At 54.0% G+C, this 21,813-nt stretch overlaps 1 protein-coding gene across 1 annotated transcript; it reads right to left on the reverse strand.

The window, feature by feature from the left end:
* Positions 1–17,191: 17,191 nt before the first annotated feature.
* On the reverse strand, positions 17,192–21,046 carry ARF6 (ARF GTPase 6). Its single transcript, XM_014885887.2, has one exon. It carries the CDS (start codon positions 20,698–20,700, stop codon positions 20,173–20,175), a length of 528 nt encoding a protein of 175 aa, XP_014741373.1. The 5' UTR covers positions 20,701–21,046; the 3' UTR covers positions 17,192–20,172.
* Between the last annotated feature and the right edge of the window lie 767 nt (positions 21,047–21,813).

Below are 21,813 nucleotides of genomic sequence, written 5' to 3' on the forward strand. Positions count from 1 at the left end.
GATGCAGAGGGGAGCAGCCTTTCCCAAGGGTTTGGAGCTGATGGAATAACTTTTATCTACAGGGCATGTGCTATCAGCACTTCCTTTTGCACAGGGCTCAGATCTCTTCAGAAGAAAAAGGGAGGAAGTTGTGCTTTTTCTTCCCTACTGGCTGCTGTTCTGCTGTGCCCTCAACTTCGGGCCTGCATTGCTCAGGCTGTGACTGTCGCTGGGTGACAGGGACCTCGTGGGGAGGGTGCTGGGTTCTGTCACCCCCTGCGTCACCTCCTGTCACCGGCTGCACCCGGCAAAGGGGGATGTAAAACCCAACTGCTGCTGCTCTGCAGCTGTGGGGAGGAAACCACTGCTAACCAGGGCAGCAGGGAGGGGCCGCCTGTCCCCAGAGCCACCACGTGAAACAGCTGCTTTTTGGGGAGAAAAAAAGGGCTTTTGGGAAGGGGGATGGGATCCTACTGGGGCTCAGCTCCACCGTGTCTGGAGAGGCTGGTGGCTGCCTGCTCTGAGCTAGGAGAGGGTGTGGAGCCCTCATGGAAAATGGGATACGAGGGAGGTGGTGATCTGCTTCTTGCCAGCCTCTCTGTTCTCTCACCTGTCCTGTTTGTCCCAGTTGGATTTGTCCTGATTCCTTAGAGAGAGTTTTGGTGCCACTTCCATTAAACACAGGGGCTCTGTGGAGAAGTCTGGCTGTGACAGTCAGGCTCTGCCTGGTCTCTGGGGCCCAGCAGGTGATCTGGAGAACTATCCCTGCCATCATTCCTGCTATGTCAGCACAAATCTGCCCCATGTGAGAGAGCTCATCCTGGGGCTCTGCCTCCAGGCTGGCTGTGGTGGGAACCAGTAGCCCCAAATCCACCACATCCCAGCTGGGGACCCACCCTATGCCTCACCTTGCTGAGATTTGGTTGTGTCCTCACAAGAGAGAGCAGAAACCTCCCTGTGCTGCTGCCGTGGGAGCTGGTTTGGTGTCACAGGCAGAGACATTTGGGAGTTAGAGGCATTTGCCTAAGGTCATGCTTAAATTGTGGATAATTTTCTGGCAGGGTTTCAACACCAGCTCAAGCCATGGGAAACTGTGTGGGCTGTGGGTGCAGAGGTCACGTGTGATTTTCCAGGGAGAGCTGTGGTGCTCCTGTGCTGGGTCAGCCCTGGAGGGTCCCTCTGGTGACAGCAATGGCAGTGCCACCATCCCTTGATGCCTCTGGAGCTTTGCTGGGCTGCTCACTGCTGGCTGTGACAGCCAGTGGAGCTGTTCCAGTTCCACAGTGTGCAATGCCAGCTCAGCACAGCCACATCAGTCACTGATGGCTTCTTGTCATGGGATCAGTCACGAACTGCAGGACCCATGATGCTCCATGAGTATTCTTCCCTTTTCCAGGACAAGCAGGAGATGCAGGGTAGCTGCCAGAAAGAGTGCTGGTGTCCAGACCCAGCCATCCATGAGTGATTCCCGGTGCTGCTGCAGAGCCCCCTGGGACTGTGTGAGGCCAGGACCTGCTCCCACACATCCCACAGGGCTGCTGGCTTTGCTTGGGAAAGTGTCCACTCCAGCTGTGTAATCATTTTCCATGGCATGTAAGTCTTGGACAAATGGATTTTCCTCTTAGAAAATGACATTTCTTGCCTGCAGCATTAAGAGTTTTTATTCCTGTGGTTCTGCTCCCCCCCAGCTGTGGTGAGCTCCTGGTCCTTGGGCAAACAGCTCTGTTAAACGGTGTCTTGGCTTCATTCTGTGGCTGCTGCTGTTGTGCCATTTCCTGACCCCAGCCAAGGAGTAAACAGCACCGTGACAACAGCAGGGTGATTGTCACTCACCAGCTCAGTGACAGGAGGTCACATCCAGGGGCTCTCCCATCCCTGCTGCACCTGGCCCCCACCCCATGGGGCTCTGGCCTGGACCAGAGGGAATGGCTCCTCACTGCCAGAGGCCAGGGTTAGACTGGATATTAGGGAGAAATTTTTGGCTGTGAGGGTGGTGAGGCCCTGGCACAGGGTGCCCAGAGCAGCTGTGGCTGCCCCTGGAAGTGTCCAAGGCCAGGTTGGATGGGGCTTGGAGCAGCCTGGGATAGTGGAATGTGTCCCTGCCCATGGCAGGGGGTGGAACAAGATGAGCTTTGAAGTCCCTTCCACCCCAGACCATTCAGGGATCTCATGATTTCAAACCCCAGGTGTTTTGGCAGCCCGACCCGGGGCATGGGGACACTCCTTGGTGGCAGTGGTGGTGTGGATGTGGCTCCTTGGCCCAGCACATGTTCCCAGCACTGCCCCACGAGTGCCTGTACAGTGTGTGGGATGCTGGGAGAGGGATCCCAGCCTTCCCCCCTGAAATGGTGTGACTTTGATCTGCTTGCTGCTGGTGCAGTGTCCTGTCATCTCAGGGTGGGGAAGACGTGGGACCACGGTCCTGTGGTCTCCTTTCACATCCTGAAACAAATAAAGAAAGTTTCTTTTCTGAGGCCACGCAAACCATGAGGTTTGTGCAGCACAGAGGCCCTGGAGCTCCTGTTCCTGCACCCGTGGGCAGCCAGGGCTGTGGTTTCCAGCCCTGAGTCTGAGCCCCAGGGAGTGACCAGGACCTCCAGGGTGATGGGGGTCCACATTTGTGTCCAAGTTTGGCATCTTCTTCTGAGGATCAGCTTCTCCCTCCTGTGTGAAGTGGAAGATAACAGTGAGCAGAGAAAGCTGTGGCTGAAATTCTGTCCAGCTATTTTGGCCTGTGGAGATGTTTTTGGAAGATGTTTCCCAAATTCCCCTGTGGGATGGATGTCTGAGTCCACTCTGGGTTTGCTGTGGGAGGTTTCTCCCATCCCTGTGAGCTGTGGGACCTCATGCCCAGGCAGCACTTTGATCTTCACTGTAATTATCCTGTGCCAGTTATTCCTGCCCTCACCAGCTCCCATGAGGAATGTGGGAGCAGCCGAGGGCTTATTGGGGTGACTCAGATGAGGAGGTGAAACAAGGCTCCTGCTTTGGTGTGGCTGTTTCTTTATTCCTCTTGTGCTCCTGCATTTGCTTTTTTGGGGGGGTTATAAAAAAGGGAAATCTCTACAACGGGAAAGGCAGCGGAAGTGATGAGAAGGCAGTGAGCAGTGGGCAGGAGGGAAGTGGGGGTGCCTTGGGGAAGCAGCAGGCTGGGATGTGGTCCCTGGTACAATGCCAGCACCACTGGGGAGTGCAGGACAGCGCCGTGTCCAGCTGCCAGCAGGAGGAGGATGCGTGGAGAGCCCTCTCCATGCACGCTGCCATGAATTCACCCATTTCCTTCCTCTCCCTACCACCAGGATGAAGAAAGCCACGATTTTCCCTCTTTTCCGGTTTGCTCAGGGTGATGCAGCCTCAAGGCCCCATCCCGGCATGTCCCTGTCCCTGTCCCTGCGTGTCCCGGCCCTGCTGAGCCCGCGCTTCCCATTGTGCCCGAATCCTCTGACTCATCGGTGTCTGCTCGCTCCAGTGCAATCCCTGGCGCGGGGCAGCCCCGGCTCACGGCGTTCCTGTTCCCCGTGTGGGGCAGCGATCGATCGGGGCCGCTTCTCTTCCCGCTCTGCCCATCCCACCTCAGCTCAGCATCAGCACAATCCTGCCCTGACATCCTTGGAGCAGCCATTTAATGATCCCACTTCGGTTTGGATCTCTGTGTCCCAAGAGGGCAAACAGTGTCCAGGGTGTCTCCCTGGCTGCTCCCTGCTCTCCTCGTCCCTGCCCTCCTGCCAGCACCAGTTTCCGTGCCCAGAGTGGTGCACGGAGCCATTCCAAGTGCAGGCTCTGGGAATCCACTCTGAACCTGTGGCAGTTTCTGTGGGTTTTGCTTCCCCTACCCAGCCCAGCAGTGCCAGCTTGACCCAGCTGATGCCTGGTGGGCTCTGAAGGCTGGCAGGGCTGTGTGGAGGAATGTTGTCCACACTTCTCTGTGGATTCCCAAGATCCAGAGTGCAGGATCCCATAGGATGCTTTAAATAAAATTTAAAAAAATAACTTGGAGCACCTGCCCCCAGGCTGCTGCTTCATCCTGCTGAGCATGTTCAGGTGCTAAATCCAGCGTGGCTGGTTTTGGGACAGGGCATCACTTTTTTGGGGAGTGCACCATTTTGGGTGAGTACATCACTTTTTGGGGATGTGCATTTTAGGGAGAGCAGATGTTGCTTCCCACAGCATTTTCTGGCACGTGCAGGACCCTGAGACGTCCAAGAGCACTGGCAGGACAGGAAGTCAATTGGGATAGGACAGGTGGGCTCTGTGAATCCCACAGGAGCTGGAAAGTTCCCACTGGATCCAGGAGGTCCCCAGGGAAGCCAAGAGGATCCCCCACCCACACGTGGCTGAGTCACTCCTGCAAGTTTGGCACACTCTGCAGTGTTTTGCACCCACCACCCCCTGTCCTCCATCCCATCCCAATTTCCTTTGGATCTGAGTGCAAGGAAGGAGTTAAGCAGCTACAGGCTTGTGTGGATTTGGGCCAGATATTTAAAGATCCAGGGCTGGGAAGGGAAAGGGGAGGTGTGATACTCTCCAAACGCTCCCTGCAAACACCTCAGAGGCTCCCACTGCCGGTGCCGTCCCCGCACTCCCGACAGCGCCTGGTGGGGGAGAAAGCAGAAAATGCCTTTCTCCTATTTTTAGCTCTTCCACAGTGTCATTAGAATAATCTGGGATTGGAGAATGTTGCTGTGCAAAATTTCCTGGGAAGGTGTAACTCAAAATGTGAAGGTTTGGGATGCTGCAGGGTGGAGGTGATGGGGATGGAGAGGACACACGTGGCAGTGTCCAGTGGGAGCTGCCCAGGGAGCACCGGCGGTGGCAGGGACGATCCGTGCTGATGTGACACAGCAATTAATAGACACGTCCTTAATTACATCCCAGGAGAGGGGGGTTTAAATAGAGATGAGGCACCTGCCAGGGTGGGTTATCCAGGCCAATGGGACGTGCTCAGTGCTGGGGATGCGTTTTTAGCCTTGTCAGCGATGCCACCCTGTCCAGGCTCCTCACCCTGTCCACCACAGAGTCCCCCCAGTGCCCTTGCAAATGCTGTCTGGAGCCTGATGTGTTGGGAATAAAATACATCAGGAAGAGCTGAGCTAAATGGAGGAGCTCAGCAAGGCTTTGTCAGGGAATGTCCTGCTGAACCAGGACCAAACCAGCAGAAACCACACCCAAAAGTGGCTCCCTCTGAGCCAGAGCTCGTGCAGGAGTCACAGCCCCGGGCACTGGCCCAGCTCGCAGCCACCCTCCACCCCCCTTGGGCCACCCGCCCTCCTCCTCCTTTGCCCCTTGGACAATTTGGCAAAGTCCAAAGCTAAACATTAGCTCAGGTCTGGGAGCAGCTGCCAGTGGTCAATGTGCTGCCTGCAGCCGTCCCCTGGCCGGTTGGACCTCGTCCCCTTGGACTCAGCCTCTGTTTCTCCAGCTCATTTAAGGCACGGCCTGGTCCTTCTGCAGCTCCTGGGGCCAACCATCATTTATTCACCTTTTACCCGATCCGTGCCTGGAAAAGCAGCATCTCCCTGGCACATCTCACCAAAGCCCTTTCTCATTGTTCTGCTGCCTTTGCACTCTCCAGTTCCCCTTGCCTCCCTCCTTTCTATCCCAGGAGCTTCACCATCCCAAAATTATCTGATTTCACATCCCAATTGCAGCTTGAGTGCAGCCTGGCAAAAGCTGCAAATCCAAATTGTTGGGTTTTTCTTTGGCTGCATTCTAGTCCTGGTGGGGGTTCACTGGGACCATCCTGAATTTGTGCCAACTCCATGCTGAGTCTTTTTTTTTTTTTGGCAAACACGATCATGGGAAAAAAAAAAAAAAACTTGGGACACTTTGGGAGTGTGGCCAGGTTGGAGAACACCCTTCCAATCCTCAGCCATCCTCCATGCCATGTTGGAGGTGGACCAGAGCATCTTCCTCTCCAACCAGACATGAAACAGAGCTCAGAGGCTCATGGCAAACCCTGAGCAAGTGGATATTAAGTCTTGGAGGCTGAGTGGGACCCACGGGGATGTTTGGAGTGGGGCCTTGGAAGCTGGTACCCCAACAAAACCAATTGGGAAACTGGGAAAAAAAAGTCACACCCACCCCCCCGCCCCGAGCAGAGCGACAGCCACGAGTCCTAGAGCACCTTCTCTCCCTCACTCTTTTTTTGGGATAAATCCCACTCAAGGCAGGGATGGCTCCTCCATCCCCGGTGTTTCCATCCCACCCATCCCGAGGGCTCCCTCGGCTCCGTTTGAGCGCGATCCTTGCACGGTTAATTGGATTTGGCCGCTGCGACAGAAGGGCCGGGGATTAGGGTGAAGGGGAGGAATTAGAGGCGGGGGCGGGAGCTGCCCTCGGGCTCTTTTGTCCCCGAGGATTATTGGCAGGGGCTGAGGACAGGGTTGGATGTCGTGGTCGGGGTTGAGTGTTCGGGAATTGCAGTCGGTGTAACCGTGGTTGGTGTGATCACTTTGTCGCAGCACCGTGGGTGGCCCTGGGGAGGGTGTAGGGGACACGGGATTGATCCCCTCCATGGACAACCTCCAGCTCTCCTCAGGCTCAGAGCTCGGTGCTGGCAATGAAGGATGCTCCAGGTGTCTTTGTGGGAACGAGGCTGCTCTGTCTGCGTCCAAACCCAGGGTTTGCCCAATGCACTGGACACAAACACCTGAAAAGTGTTAAACTAGGAAAACAAGAAAAAAAAAAAAAAAAAAAAAAAAAAAAAAAAAAAAGCTTGGTCGTGCCAGCACCTGGGATTTTTGGCAATTCCCGGCTTGGGGAGAACACTGGATCTGCTCCAGGTCATCTGAGAGCTGATAAACCAGCCAGAGCATGATTTACCCAACCAAACCAAAATTCAGAAGCCAATAGAGGTGAGAAAGCGACCTAGGACAGTAGCTGGAAGTCACCAAGTCACCTCCCTGCTCAGAGACCAGGCGTTCCGTGGAAGAAGCAAATTCAACATGTGGCAGTGTGGGAATTCCAGAGGCAAATCCTGGGGCCAAATCCAAGGATTTGGTGAGGCAGCAGGAGCCAGCTCAGACCTTGTCACTGCTCACCCTTTATCTTGGCAGGGCACTGTCATCCCCTCCCTCCTCCCATATTTATTTGGGGAGATTGGAGAGAGCTGGGTCTGCAGGACCCAAATCCATCTGGGAGAGCCGGGAGCTGCTCGGGGCAGCCGGAGCCGTGCAGGGCAAGTCAGAGCAGTCCAGGAGCAGGAAATACCTGCAGCACCTCATGGCAGGGATTACGGGCGTGGCCACCGGGGCGTGGATGCCACGGCGACCGAGAGACTCTGCTCCCAGACTGCTCCCAGACTCATGGCTTCAGCTATAAAAAAAAGGAGGATGAGTGATCAGGAAATCAGGAGAAGTGTCCTTTGTACCTGCTTTGCTCCAGCTCTCAGCCAAGTGACAATGACAGCCCAGGGAAGAAGCCCCAGCCTTCCTGAGGATGGCCAGAAATTTCCTTTTCCACCCAAATCTGCTTTTCCACCCCAATTCCCAGCTCGCAGCCAACACCAACAGGTCTGGCAAAGCCAAGGATGTGATTCACTCAGGGAGAGCTGGGTGATTCCATGGGGATAGCAACACCACAGGATCTGGGCTCTGCTGTGGGGTCTGTGGTCAGCCTGACAATATTTGGATTTTTCCTGCAGGAGAGCAGGGAGGTTTCACACTGCCCAAGGCGGTGCTCAGAGTCCACCGTGCAGGAGTTAATTGGGTTTTCTTTATGTTAATTGCGAGGGGAAGTGAACAATGCCCTTAATTAATTGGAGGGCAAATCAGCCGTGCAGAACGGGCCAGATTTATCAACCCATGCACAAAAATCCCAGCTCTCCCCCTTGCCATAGCAACGGGAAAACGCAGGGGATTCTGCTCGTTCAGCCAAAAATCCAGCTGGGATACCCTGCTGTGTCACACTCACTGGTGAACAGGTCCTTCCCAGGGAAAATTAAGACTCAAAATAATATATTTTTGGGATTAAGACTCCTGGGGAGGCCTGGGTGCATGGAATGGTTGGATTTGCCCTGTGCTGAGGGGGTTTGGTGGGGCCTGGAGGCATCTTGTAAGACCCAGTGCTGAGCCCTGGAAAGGTTTGTTCCAGGAGGGATGTGCTTCACTCCAGGCTCTCCCACCCCTCTTCCCAGCGTGACCTAAATCTATCTGTATGGGGAGAGGGCTGGGAGTAACATGTTCCCCTCTGCATAAATAATAATAAAAAAATCTGTCCTGAAAAAGTAAATACAATTCACTCTTGTGAATCAAACTTTGGGAGCAGAGAAAGGCTTTGGAGAGACCCCAGAGCTCGCCTCCGCAGCCGCTCCCAGTGGGAAATTTGATGTTTTCTCCACTTCCATTCCAAGCCTGAAACATCCCTGCCGAGACAGCTGGTTCCACAGGTCCAAAAAAAAAAAAAAAAACAAAAAAACACCAAACCAAAAAACCCTGTGTGAGTATGAAAATCATATTGAAAAGAGCTGAAATTTAATTAGGTCACATCCTTGTGATCTGGTGATGCAAATCAGCGCCTGGCACACCGAGGCTCTGCCTGGAAAATGTGACAGCGGTTAATGAGGAAAGCACGCCGGTGGGATTTCCCTCCCAAGCTGAACAGCTGGGGAAAACATCAGGAAAACTTTGTATCCCTCTGGATTGCTGTCAGCTGAAACCCTCCTGTGGGGCTGTTGCAGACCTGGGGCAAAACAGGGGCTCCCACCCGGGGCGAGGCATCGGGATCAATCAATCATTGGATTGGCTCTGTCATTCCCACTGGAGCTTTCCCAGAGAGGCCAAGGGGCACTGCCAGCCCCCAGCTGTGGGATATGGGTCAATATTGACCCTCTGGTTCATCCACACCCACTGTGGGTGCCATGGATTGATGAGTGGGTGCTGAAATTCGTGCTCCAGTTAGTGGTGCTGAGATTTACCCCCCACATCTCTGTGCTGGGGCTGGTCCCACCTTCCTTTTGGGGAGAAAACCCAGTGGTTTTTATACATGCTGTCCAGGACATGTCCTGATGTAAATCCATGGGGAGAACTCCCCACAGAACCCTTGGGGGATTTCTCATAATCCCCCATATCTCTTGTTGCCTCTGGGATCAAACAACTCTCCACTTCCAGCTTTGGCTCTGGAAAATGAAAGGAAAACCTTCTCCCAACTCCAGCAGCAGCTTTTCCACCACATTCCTGTGATCCAGCCTCTTGCAACCCCACTTGAGATGTCTCAGATATTTTACACACACTTCTAAGTCTCAGTTGGGGAGGAGAGAGCCGGGCCACAGCTCCATTGCTTGGCAACAGATTTCCTTCCCAAAAATCCCACCCCAAACCCAAGTGTTATATATAATTCAGTGGGAAGGCCCGCAGGCAACGCCCTGAGAATGCTGTTGGGGCAGCCTGAGCTGGGAGAGCTTTGTGGAAGGGATATTTTGGGAAGAGGGGAGTTGGTGCCAGGAAGACACGGCTGGGAGATGGGGAGGTGCTCCCAAGGCTCCACGCTCGTGTAAAGAAAGAGCAGAAATGCCCAGATCCACTTCCTGAGTCTCCCACAAACCAAGAGAGGATGGTGTGTCTGCCCAAAAAAATCACATGGCAGCACTCAGAGCCACATCAGAGCTTTTTTTTTTTCTTGCCATGAGCCCCCAGCAGCCCAGAGAAGCCGTTGCTGCCCCTGCATCCCTGGAAATGTCCAAGGCCAGGTTGGACAGGGCTTGGAGCAGCCTGGGACAGTGGGAGGTGTCCCTGCCCATGGCAGGGAGTTGGAACTGATGAGTTTTAAAGTCCCTTCAAAACCAAACCATTCTGGGATTCTATAACGTGTGGTGTCATCAAGTTTATCTGATCCGTGAAATCTGGGATTCATCCAACACAAATAGAGATAAAACTTTCCATTTATATATATATATAAATATAGATGAATCTTTGCAATTGGATCCAGTAGCAGCCTTTGGGGTTTTTTCCCCCTTTCCCTGAGCTCACCCCCAGCACAGAAATAGATTCAGATCCACATTTAAAGGCATTTCCATCCAGCTCCAGGCCTGAGCACGGCCCCACGCACGGACTGCAGCCAAGCTGAGCGTGTTGGATGTTGGCTGTGCTGCAGAAACATCATCCCATTCTTCTTTCCAAGAGCTCCAAGCTGACAAAGCAGCTGGCCTGGAAAGATGCTCAGGGAGCTCCAGCCCTGGATCACCCAGCCCTGGCAGCTGGGAAGAGCTGTTGGTCCTCCTGCTCCAGTTGGCCTTTTCCAGCTTTATTTTGAGGGGCCAGCACAGATCCCACCAAAGCTCTTGGAGAGTTTTGGGACCTGCTGGAGGATTCCGAATCCCCAACCTGCTGCTTCTCCTGCATCATCCTGCAAACAAACAGGCCACGTGCATCCCCCATCCAGCACAGACGAGGCCTTTGCCAGCACAAGCAATGCCAGCACAGCTGGAGTCTGGATTTCCTTGTGTATTTGGGAAGCAGCTTCGTATCTTGCATTAATTGCTTTGTTAATTACCCTCATCCCCCTCCACAGTGTCTCTGGGGGAGTGCCGATGATGCGCTCGTTGGCCACGCTGGATCACGGGGCTTTTTTTTATTTATTAGCTGGAATTACCTTCCAAACTAACAGGATTGATTATTTTTGTTCCACTTGGCCAAGACCTTATTGACCGTGGAGAGGCAGAAATCGCTGCCACACACCCACGCCGAGGTCGGGCACGGGGCAGCCGGACCAACATCCCAAATCCAAAGGGATCCGGGGAAGCAGCGACTTGGGCATCGTTTTTTCCTCCTTGCTGCTCCCAAAAACCTCGCTGCTGGCATTAACAGACTCCAGACACGCTGTATGTGCACGTACATTCCTTGGCCATGCGATCAGACCGGAAAAGATTGCCTTCAGCCCAGGAACCGCAGCGGGAAGGAGGCTGGGAAGAGCTGTGCAGTCACCGGGGCGGGAGCGCTGCAGCCTCCAGAAAAGCTGCAGTCAACACTTTTTTTTTTTAGGAGACGTGGTGCTAAAAGAGGAACCTCTGCGGGATGCGCGGATGGAAAGGCTGAGATGGGTGTGTGTGGAGGGGGAAGTGCTGTTATTTTGGCAAAATCCCTCTTTCCTCTCGCAAAATCTCCCTGCGGGAGGACTTTGTGCAGCACGAGTGCCTGGCCGTGCGTCTGAGCCCCTCCCAGGATCCCACTCCAAGGAGCCCGGACCGTGTCAGGGACCTCTCCCACGGGCACGGCCCAGTCACAGAGTGCCCGAGATCACTGATCCTCCCCCCGCCGAGCTCGCTCCCAGGCCAGAAAATGCCCAAAGCACATTCCAGGTGGGAACCGCAGCCCGATCCAGGCTCCATCCCCACGCTCCTACCACGTGTCTGGAGGGCAGCAGAGTCCCAACCCTCACAGAGAGTCCCTCAAGCCTTGTATTCCACATCCCACTCTGCTCCTGTCAAGCAGCCCCCCGAGCTCCCACTGGGAAGCTCAGCATCCCCAAATCACCTCCAGCCCCCAGCCTGCAGGAATTTTGGCAACACCAGCGATGGTGTCGCGGCTCCAGGCACGGAGTGTTGGGGCAGGAATGTACCGAGCTCTGCGCTTTGCCGAGCAGCCCCGGAGCGGGCTGGGATGCTCGGGAGGAGCGGGGCTGAGCCCCCGGTTCCCCCGGGATGGAACAGGGAACCTTCCACTCTCCAGCAGCCCCAACTCCGGGCCGGGAGCGCGTCACTCACTCACCGGTGCCGCACCGGAATTTGCATAATTCCAATTATGTTTCCAAAACGGGGAACAGGCTCTGACAACAACTCTGCAGTGTCTCGAACAATCAGAGAAGATGGAAAATCGTTGTCTCGGACCCGATGGCCCCGCAATCGCCTTGCGCTGGCACCGAGGCAGCGGCGGGATTGCGGCGTGGGAAAGAATGCGGCAATCCGCGTTTTGCCATCGAAACCAATGGATATAAATGTGTTTGAGGAAGAACGAGCCTTTCCCAAGCACTGCCTCTCTGTCCTCTTGTCCCTTCATCCTCCACCCTCTGCCTCCCCCAGGGCCATCCCAGCTACCACAGCTTCTGCCTTTCCCAGTTTTCCTCTCTAGCTGGAGGCAAAAGAAAAGCAGGAATGCCGTAGCCGGCTGTGAGTGCCATCGGTGTGTTGAGCCATGGCTGCCCACGAGGCGAGCTCAGCAGGATATTTAATCTCCGTGAGTCACCTCTCCCTCCCTTTCTGCCATCTGCGAGTGCTCCGGCCTGACCTGCAGGTTTGGGAACGGGCTGCTCCGGAGCCACGCAGCTGCGGCTGTCCCGGAGCCTTCCCCGCTACCACCGCGCACATTTTTGGCAACCTGGGAATGCCGGCGAGTTGGCAGATGTTAAACAAATCCACAGATCCCATGCCTTAAATAGCACCTGGATTCCCAGGGGCGGATGCTGGGAGCGGGGATAGAGCCCAGGAGGAAGCTGCGGGTGCCCCGAGCCTCCTCTGCAGACTGCGGAACCGGCGGCAAAACACTCCGGGTCTGATGTTTAATTGCCCGCGGTTAATTGGCAATCCAAGGGAGGAAGAAGCTGCAAGGAGAAACGTCAATTCATAAACCCTCAAGTGTTGGGAAGCTCCAGATTTTCCGAAGGCCCGAAAGGAGCCCGGTGCTGAATAATGCATCAGGCTGCCGAGAATTGGCAAACACCGGAACCAGTTAATCCACAGATCCCTCTCGGATGCCAGCACTCCTCCAGTGTCAACGTGATTAACCAGTTTCACTACCGGGAGAGTTTCCGGGAGCTGGAGAACCTGGAGAGGGGAAGGAGGAGCTGTGGAGCCCCTTGTCCCCCATGGCAGAGCAGGACTGGGGGGACACTGGAATGGTGAGGAGGGAAAAAGCGAGTGTGGCATTAGAGCAGGAGGTTCCGGGCTTTGGCCTGGAGGCCTTGGGTCAGGGAAACCCACAGGTAATTTCAAGCAAGGTGCAAAAGCTGCAGCTCATCCTGGTGGGGAGATCCCCCTCCAAAAATCATAATAATGGCCACGATGAGATGAAAAGCTGGGAAGTTTTGGTGCTGTGTTTAAAGTGTAACCTCACATTCAGGGGAAAATGCAGAGCAGGATTTGTCTGTGAGGCATCAGCGGAACAGGTACAGCAGGAGCTGGGATCCTGAGATTGCAGGCAATCCTTAAAGGAGAACACACCTCTGTCCTACTCCCTGCAGTATTCCCAGCCCTCCCTAAAGAGGCTGGAACGCTGCAGCCAACGTGGCCAGGAGCAGATCCAAGGCAGAGCTGCAGGAGAGCAGCGGGAGCAGCCCAGGAGCATGGCCAGCACCCCGAGCCCAGCCTGGATGGTGACCCTGGCTCTCAAATGCCACATACTCAAAATGTTTGGAGACAAGGGCTGGAGGACTTCGGATTCATTAACGAGTCCAAGGTTGTAAGATGAGCCAGAGATCCAGGGACAGCTCGTTGGCAGCGATTCAACTCCTTCCACAAGGCAGCGCCGGAGGCCAGCGCCTTCCACACCGGCCCTTGCCGGGCTTGGCTCTTCTTGCAGCGAGCAGATGCCAGGGAAGCTCATCCCAAATCTTTGTGTCAGGCAGAAAGGAGCCACCGAGCACCCCAGCAGTGTCTGTCCTGCTGCTGCCCCTCATCTCCCTACCCAAATGCTTCTATTTTCAATGCTGATGTGAAACCCTGTCCATTCTGAGTCATCACAGCCCAAAAAACTCATTATATTGAAAAGACGAGTAGCTCCAGAATATACAGGATGGAATTTGAACACTTAACAGACATTCTTTGGAGGCAAAGGTAAAGCCAACTCCCTGCTGGCCTGCCAGAGCTCCCTCTCGGCGGTTCAAGGCGGGTGCTGGGGTTGGTTACAGCCAGGGCAGCAGCCTGAAAGCCACAAGTACGTGATAGGAAAAGCTTCCTGGAGAGCTGGGTCAGTTCCAGCCTAATCCAGCCCCTGTGGGGAAAGGCATCCTGGCAGATGCTGAGCTAATGGGATAATGCATCCCGCTCCAGTGGTGCATGGTGGTGGGAAGCCCCCAGCCACAGGGTCGTGCTGCTCCACAGGAGCCCCCTGCTTCCTAGGGGAAAATGTACAAAGCTCCTCAGGGCAAAAATAACAAATATCAACAGCACAGGGACTTTGCAGTCCCACCTTCCACTCACAAAGTGCAAAGTCTCCCTTGGAGCAAGCACATCGAGGCAGCAGTGCTGCTTGTTCCAGTTAGGAGCTGTCAGCACCAGGCATGGCAGAGCCTGGAACTCCCAGACTTCGTGGAATGAGTTCCTTCCCCAGTAGCAGCTTTGCAGGAATGGCAGAGGTATTTTGGGGCTGGATTGGCACTGGATGCTTCCCTCTGCTCCTCTCTGTCCCCTGCAGTGATGATCCAGGCAGGTGCCTTCCTCTGATGGACTCTCATGGGATAAGAATTGCTGGAGCTCAGCCACAAAAAGAAGCAACGTGGTCTTCTCAAAAATCCAGGATAATCCTGGGAAATTGCTTCCCTTGTTTCTGAGGTCTCCCAGCCAGCCCACCCTGTGTCCTACTCTCCTGTAACTACAGAGGCTACTTGAGGTTTTCCCCTTTTCCCCCCAAAATGTGAAAAAGTACATTCTCATAAAACAGCTCAACAATCATTGGATGCAATGCAGCGTTTGCTGCAGCTTTCCACAGGTTTTCATGCAATGATGAGAGAGAAAACCTCCCCTCCTGCTCCATCAGAAACTTCAGGATGAAGCCAGTGCCTGGTCCAGGCAGTGGAAAATCAAACAAGAAATCCACTCTAGGCAAGCGTGGGGATAATTTTAGGAGTTCACAGAATCATAAAATCCCAGAATGGTTCGAGCAGGGACCTTAAAGCTCATCCAGTGTCACCCCTGCCATGTGCAGGGACACCTTCCATTGTCCCAGGCTGCTCCAAGCCCTGTCCAGCCTGGCCTTGGGCACTCCCAGGGATCCAGGGACAGCCACAGCTTCTCTGGGCACCCTATACCAAGACCTTCCCACCCTCACAGCCAGGAATTCAGGCTCTTTTCTACACCTTGGCTCCCTCCTCTTCTCTGTTTATCCACAAGGGACTTTTCACTCACTGAAAGGCAGCTGGAGCTCAGGGATCCTGTACGGATCCAGGAGTTGTTGGTGGCACCCCTGGGGGTTGCTCTCACCTGAAAACCTCTAACAAAAGTGAAGTGTTTTAAGTGTTACCAATTTCCAAGCATCACCAATTTCCATCTCACAGGACACCCATTAAACCCTGCTGAAGCATTTTTCCTAACTAAAGCCGCCTTGGAAGATGCAACTAAAAAAAACAGGAACAGAGGAGTGAAGTGCAGCTTCTGGAAGGGAAAACTTGAGGCAAAGCAGGGACCAGAGCCTGTTAAACCACTGTGAGACTCAGCAGTGACTCACATCTTGACTTTTTTTCCCCTCCTTTCTTAAGGAGGCCAGAGATACCTGTTCTTAAGCAAGAGCTGAGCCACTTCCTGGACAACCCCCTGCACACCCCATTTCCCGCCTGTAAAAACCACCTTCCACAGAGCTGCTGGGCTCTGACTCACCCTGCACCTTCCAGAGCTGACACAGGGTGAAAAATTACACCATTCTGCTCTTGGGGTGCTCCCATTTTTGAAAGGGAGACGGATTGTGGAGCTCCACCTCGGCCTGAAGCCCTGAGAGCCTTTGCTCAGACATAATTCTGAAACACGAGCGGTGCCAGAGCGCAGGACCTCAGAAGAGGAACTGAGTCACTCAGCAGAGGTGACACTCAGTCACCAACAGCCCCTGGGAGCTGATGCTTCCCCACGAGACGAGGGGAAAGTTTTTTTTTTTTTAACTTCCAGAAAGCACCAAAGCTGAGGGGATTTCAGATTCTCCCACACTGAGGCCGTCAGGTTGGACAGATATTAGAAGCAAATCCAAGATAAAAAGCACAGCCGTGTGTTAGAGGGAAGTCTGAGTCACGGTGCTCACACTGAGGCTGCTTCCACATCCACAGCAAATTCTCTGCTCCTGACAGTCCCTTTTTTTCCCCATTCCCAAATGCCAGTGAGAAGGGAAATCACCTCAGCTCTCACAGCTCTTGTGCCCAGCTGTTGTGACAAGAGTTTTAAAGCGAGACACATTCCTTTGAAGGGATTTGCATTAGCAGGGATAATTTCCAATTAGGAATGGTGGGCACAGTTTTGCCAAGGCCTGTCCATGGGGACAGGGCCCTGCTGAGGGCTGAGTCACGGCGTGGTCCCAGCTCAGGCTCAGGGCGCTCCGATGGGACGCGATAAGCGCCGGCATTTTGAAATGTGACTCACTGCTCCAACCAGAGAGACACCGGTTCCCCCTGCTTGTCTCCCAGCTCCGAGGAGTTTAATTAAGTCAGAGTAAGTTCATTTACACAGCCACACCCTGGACTGACAGCCAGGCAGAGCCTGAACACCCTGGAAGGGGAAGGCTCTGCAGGGAATCGTGGCTGTGGTGGCCCCACGGCCCCATAATCATGGAATGGTTTGGGTAGGAAGGGACCTCAAAGCTCAGCTCGTTCCATGGGCAGGGATTCTGCTCACTAGACCAGATAATGATGCTCCTGAGCATTCCCAAAGTTTCGCAGCAAGGAGACAGTTCCAGGGCTGTGCCTGGCCTGGCACCTGCAGCTGTGGGAGCAGCCTCGGAGCCCCGGCCGTGCCCTGTGCCAGCAGAGCTCGGGCTGTGACCCTGCTGCCTGTCCCAGGGGATGGCAGCTGTCACAGGATCCGTATCCCGCTGCTCCCCAGCCCCCCCCGCAGCCCCAGCACCTGCCCAAGTCCTTTTATCGGCTCACTCGTGTCCTGCTCAGGCACCGCAGAGTCCCAACGTCACATCTGTCACTCCACAAGCACCCCTAGTCACTCATCAGCCCCTTTGTCCATCCCTGCATGTTCCACACTGGCCTCGTGGCTGCCCTTTCCAGGGAATTTCCTCCCTGGAACACGGCGGTGACAATCCCTCCCTGCCCTCACCTTCCCAGGTTACACGGGGCTGGCACCGAGGCTGGAGAACCCTGACAGTAAAGCTTGCTCAAGTGGGAATATTAAAGCAGCATCATCATCCTTTTCCACTTACAGTCTCTCATCTAATTCTCCAAGGAATTACAGCCAGGCTTCCAATCTGGGAGATCCAGAACAGAGCCCTCTTTATGGCAGCACAACGCCCAACTCCAGCACCACATTGCTCCTTTCTGCTTCTCTCATAATTCAATATAAGTAACATACCAGGAGAGCTCCGCTGTATAATTGCTTTATTTTCTGCTTATTAGTTCTTTACCAACACTACAGCCATATTGAGAACACAAAATTCCTGGGTACTTCAGTCAGGGAGATCACAGGCCACAAACTCAGTCACTTGGTCGGACACGATTGAACGCCATTCAAAACTTACTCCATAAATTCACACGAACACAAATCGATGCACTTGCAACTCCAGACTGGTTTGTTTCGTACAGAATTCCCACTTTATCCTACTGACAGCCACTACCTCGTGCCGAGGTCCAGCTACAGCCTAGAAAGGACGTGTTGGATGTGAAACCTGTGGGTTTTTGTTCGGTGGCCACAGCCAGTTTATTTCTGACAGCTCTGCCACACGTTCCAGTAACTTTTTCTCCCCCCTCTCTTCCTCCCCACTCCCCCCACCCACCAAAAAAAAAAAAAATCAAAAAAATCCAGAAGCAAAAGCAATTTCCTTTCACCTACAAAACAGAATTACAAAGTTACTTCTAAGGGGATACAAAATTGCAAAGTCAACTTAATGCAAAGGCTGCCCCAGCGCTTGGAAACACAGGAAACCAATTCAGACAAAAAAAGAAGGTATTGAAGTTTTCATGTTGACTGAGAATACGCTTAAGAAAGTTCAAGAACCATTAATAGAGCTTCAAGTTTTCCAGTTTAGGCATTTACTTTGTGCTTGGCTATTTTATTGATGCTCCAGAAGAAAACAGTAACCATATTGTTGTAATTTTAAGTTTTTATACCACCACACTGTTCATTAAGTTACAGCAACAGGAAAAGAAAAATAAAAGCTAGAAAATAGAGCAATGATATTCCAATGGCAAAAAGCCTTGGATTAAAATAAACTAATCTCACTTCCTCTTCTTTAGGGCTGAGATGGAAGTTATTTCTACATTAAGCTTCTGCAGACTCTCTCTAATTCACAAAGTCCATCAATGCTCTATCTTCTAGCACCAAGGACCCATCCAGTCCCATTTACAACCCACATCCAGAAAAGTCTTTTTTTGGAACCACACTCTAAAAGGACTTTGAAGTGCTCCAAAGCATTGGATTTCAGAAGTGAATTCAGGATTTTTGTCTTCCCATACATCTTTGGTAAGAGCTCCATGTACAAGTACTCAGCATGCAGAGTCACCACTGCAGCAATGTAGTGTAATGCCCCCAATTCCATGTAAAACTTATATTCTTGAAAAGAGAAAACAATTAAGGAAAAAAAAAAAAAAAAAGGAAAGTAAAAGCCATTTTCTTCTGGTTTTGTAGCATACATTCCTAGAATTCCCCAATGGAGTTTTAACTCCTTGAGGAAATCTGAAGTTAATCCTTAAGGCTGAATAAGAACCAGCTGCTTTAACAGTTTGTGCACCCAGTGTTAATTAATACTTGATTGAGTTTTTATGCAAATACTCGCTCTGGGTGGGGTTTTTGATTGGCCAGTCCCAGCTACAGGCTGTGACATGGCTAACGAGCTGCTTTGCCCTTTAAGAACTAATTATGGAAGTTTACATTCAGCGTCGATTCTCTCTCTCTCTCTCCCCTCCCTGCTCTCATTAGTAGTTACTCAATGGGCCTCAGACATCCAACATAGTTCCCTTTCCTACAGGACTACAGCAACAACCGGGACACGGGGAGGCTCCAGCTGCTCGCAGGAGCTCAGTCCAGGCTTGGAAAATTAAAGCAAGAAGTGATTTCCTCAAAATGGCCATTCCTGATGTCAGAATCCCCGGGCTTGAGCAGAGCTCGGCACAGAACTCGCCCCTTCGCCAGGCTCCAGCATGGAAAAAGAACAATAATAATAATAATAACAACAATTTCCTTCTTTCTGTTGGAAAGAATCAGGAATCCTTTCAAGGTTTGGGTGTCTCCAGCTGCCTTGAGATGGAAGCGAGAGGCAAGTCAGAGCTGGACTTTTGCCATAACATCTGATTTAAAGTCAAACTCGTTGCAACATTTTATTGCTGCATCTGCTGGAAAGAGCCTCGGCCCGGGGACCGACACCAAGTTGTAAAAAACTGCAACTAAACCTCATTTAAGACAAAAAAAACTGCCCAGTGCCTACCCTGGAACTACAGCATCGTTCATGCCTTGTTTGCTATGTGGTGTGGGGAGCTGGTTTTGCATCCCTCCTCATGCATGATGTATGGGTCAGAACTTCCCAGCTGACATTCCAAAGCAGTTCTTACATTTCCCGGCGCCCGACACGCACTTTGAACACGTTACAGTGGAATTCCCACTCTCTGCCACTGCAGGCAAGAATTCCCCTCATTAGCCTGAGCCGTGGAGCCAGACTGAGTCACTGTTTAGTTACAGATTAACAGAACTTTAAAAAAAAAAAAGTCCTTAATATAAAAAGACAGACTGCGGTTTGATTTTAAGCAACAATTTTCAGTTTACTAGATGAAGTCGACCTAGCAACATATCCTGCAGGAATGCAAAAAAGTAGCAATCTACAGCAAAGTGAGAGAAGAGAGAGAAAAAAAAAATATATATAATCAAAAAAGTAGACCCAGAAAGCATACACTGAAAATGGACCCCCTCCCCCAACATCCCCCAAAATAATCAAACCAGCAAAGGGCTATCGAGAGGAAAAAGGAAAAAAACCAAAAAAAAACAAAAAAAAAAAAGTTACTTAGCAAGTCTATAATGTGTCCTTCCCCTGTTTGCTGGAAGTCTGCCATAGCATCTAGTGCCTGTGTTCGTGTCACATTCGGAGGTTAGAGCATCCTAACGCCAAGCAGGAGGAGTTAGAACAGGAATCCAGCCAAGGGTGCAGGAGGAAAGGGTGGCAACTGGAGAAAGGTGATCATAATCCTATGGATGCGGTTTTGTTTTCACTTTTCAGTAGAGAATCATTCTTCTGGAAAGCCACGTGGGTTATTTATTTTTTTTTTGTTTCTTTCTTTTTTAAACTTTTTTTTGTTTAATTTTTTTGTTTTGTTTTGTTTCTTTAATTCTTTGTAGACTAAATAGTTCCTCTCCCATTAGGATTTATAATTGGACGTTAACCACGTCAGCCCTTCGTAGAGTCCATCCCCCGTCGTGGCACAGGAGGGCTGCACATACCAATTCCTATCCCTGATCCGGGTCAGGCCCAGTTTCTCCTGGATCTCGTGGGGTTTCATGGCGTCGGGCAGGTCCTGCTTGTTGGCGAAGATGAGGATGATGGCGTCCCGCATCTCCCGGTCGTTGATGATGCGGTGCAGCTCCTGCCGCGCCTCGTCGATGCGGTCGCGGTCGGCGCAGTCCACCACGAAGATGAGCCCCTGCGTGCCCGTGTAGTAGTGCCGCCACAGGGGCCGGATCTTGTCCTGGCCGCCCACGTCCCACACGTTGAACTTGACGTTCTTGTAGGTGACGGTCTCCACGTTAAAGCCCACGGTGGGGATCGTGGTCACCGACTGGCCCAGCTTCAGCTTGTACAGGATCGTGGTCTTGCCGGCCGCGTCCAGCCCCAGCATCAGGATCCGCATCTCCTTGTTCCCGAAGATCTTGGACAGCACCTTGCCCATCTCGGCGGCATCCAAGGGAGGACGAGAGGGCGAGCGCCGGCCCGGCGGGGAAGGGCGGGCGGGGCTCAGCGCGGGCCGCGCATGGGGCGGCGGGGAGGCGGCTCCGCTGCTCCGCCGGGCCCGCGGCGGCGGCTCCGCCCGCTCCTGCCTCGGCTCCCGCCGCGGCGCCTCAGCTCATGGGTGCCGGCGCGGTGGCGGCGGGAGGATCCCGAGGGCCGGGGAGCGCCTGGAAGTGCCGGGAGTGGCCGCGATGGCCCGGGAGCGTCCCGGCCGTACCTGAGGGCCCCGCGCGCCGCTCCCTCCGCCCGCGCCGCCGGAAAGGGGCCGCGCGCGCCCGCGCCCGCTTCCGCCCCGCCGCCGCCCCGCGCATGCGCCCGCGCGGCCCCGCCACACCCCGCCGCGGCCCCGCCCTCCTTCCGCCCGCGCCTTCCCGCCCGCCCCGCGCGCCTGCGCCAACGCCGCCGCCCCGCCCCCGGCAGAGCCGCTAGGGGGCGGGGCCTCGCCGCTGATTGGGCGGGGCGGGGCTGCGCGCGCGCGGCGCGGGGACGGGGCGGGGCCGCGGTGGGGAGAGGCGCCACGCGATCGCGCGTCAGCGCGGGGCGCGCGCCGGGCGTGGGGCGCGTCTTAAAGGGGCAGGACCCGCGGGGACGGGGTGGGAGCGGCCCCGGGAGTGAGCCCTGAGCGGGAGATAAAGCCTGCCTTGGGATGGGTGGGGTGGGCAGGCCCGGGCACGGGGTGCCCAGAGCAGCTGGGGCTGCCCTTGCATCCCTGGCAGTGCCCAAGGCCAGGCTGGACACTGGGGCTGGAGCAGCCTGGGACAGTGGAAGTGCCCCTGCCATGGCAGGCTGGGCTGGGCTGGGCTGGGCTGTGAGGTCCCTTCCAGCCCCAACCGTGCCGTGATTCAGTGATGCATCATCGGGTTTATGACTCCACGTTGTCCTGGGTCACTCCCTGTGATTCCCGCGGGTAGAACTTCATGGATCAGCGCTCGGGACACGCAGCGTTCGGGGCACGTCCCTGCCCTGTGCCCGGCGGCGCTGCCCCGGCACTCCCAGCGCGGCTCCTGCACGCACACGCCGGGCCGGGCCCGCACCCCGCGCCCGGGGCTGTGCC

This window comes from Sturnus vulgaris, chromosome 6 (assembly GCF_052056855.1).
Source record: "Sturnus vulgaris isolate bStuVul1 chromosome 6, bStuVul1.hap1, whole genome shotgun sequence".
Taxonomy (NCBI): domain Eukaryota; kingdom Metazoa; phylum Chordata; class Aves; order Passeriformes; family Sturnidae; genus Sturnus; species Sturnus vulgaris.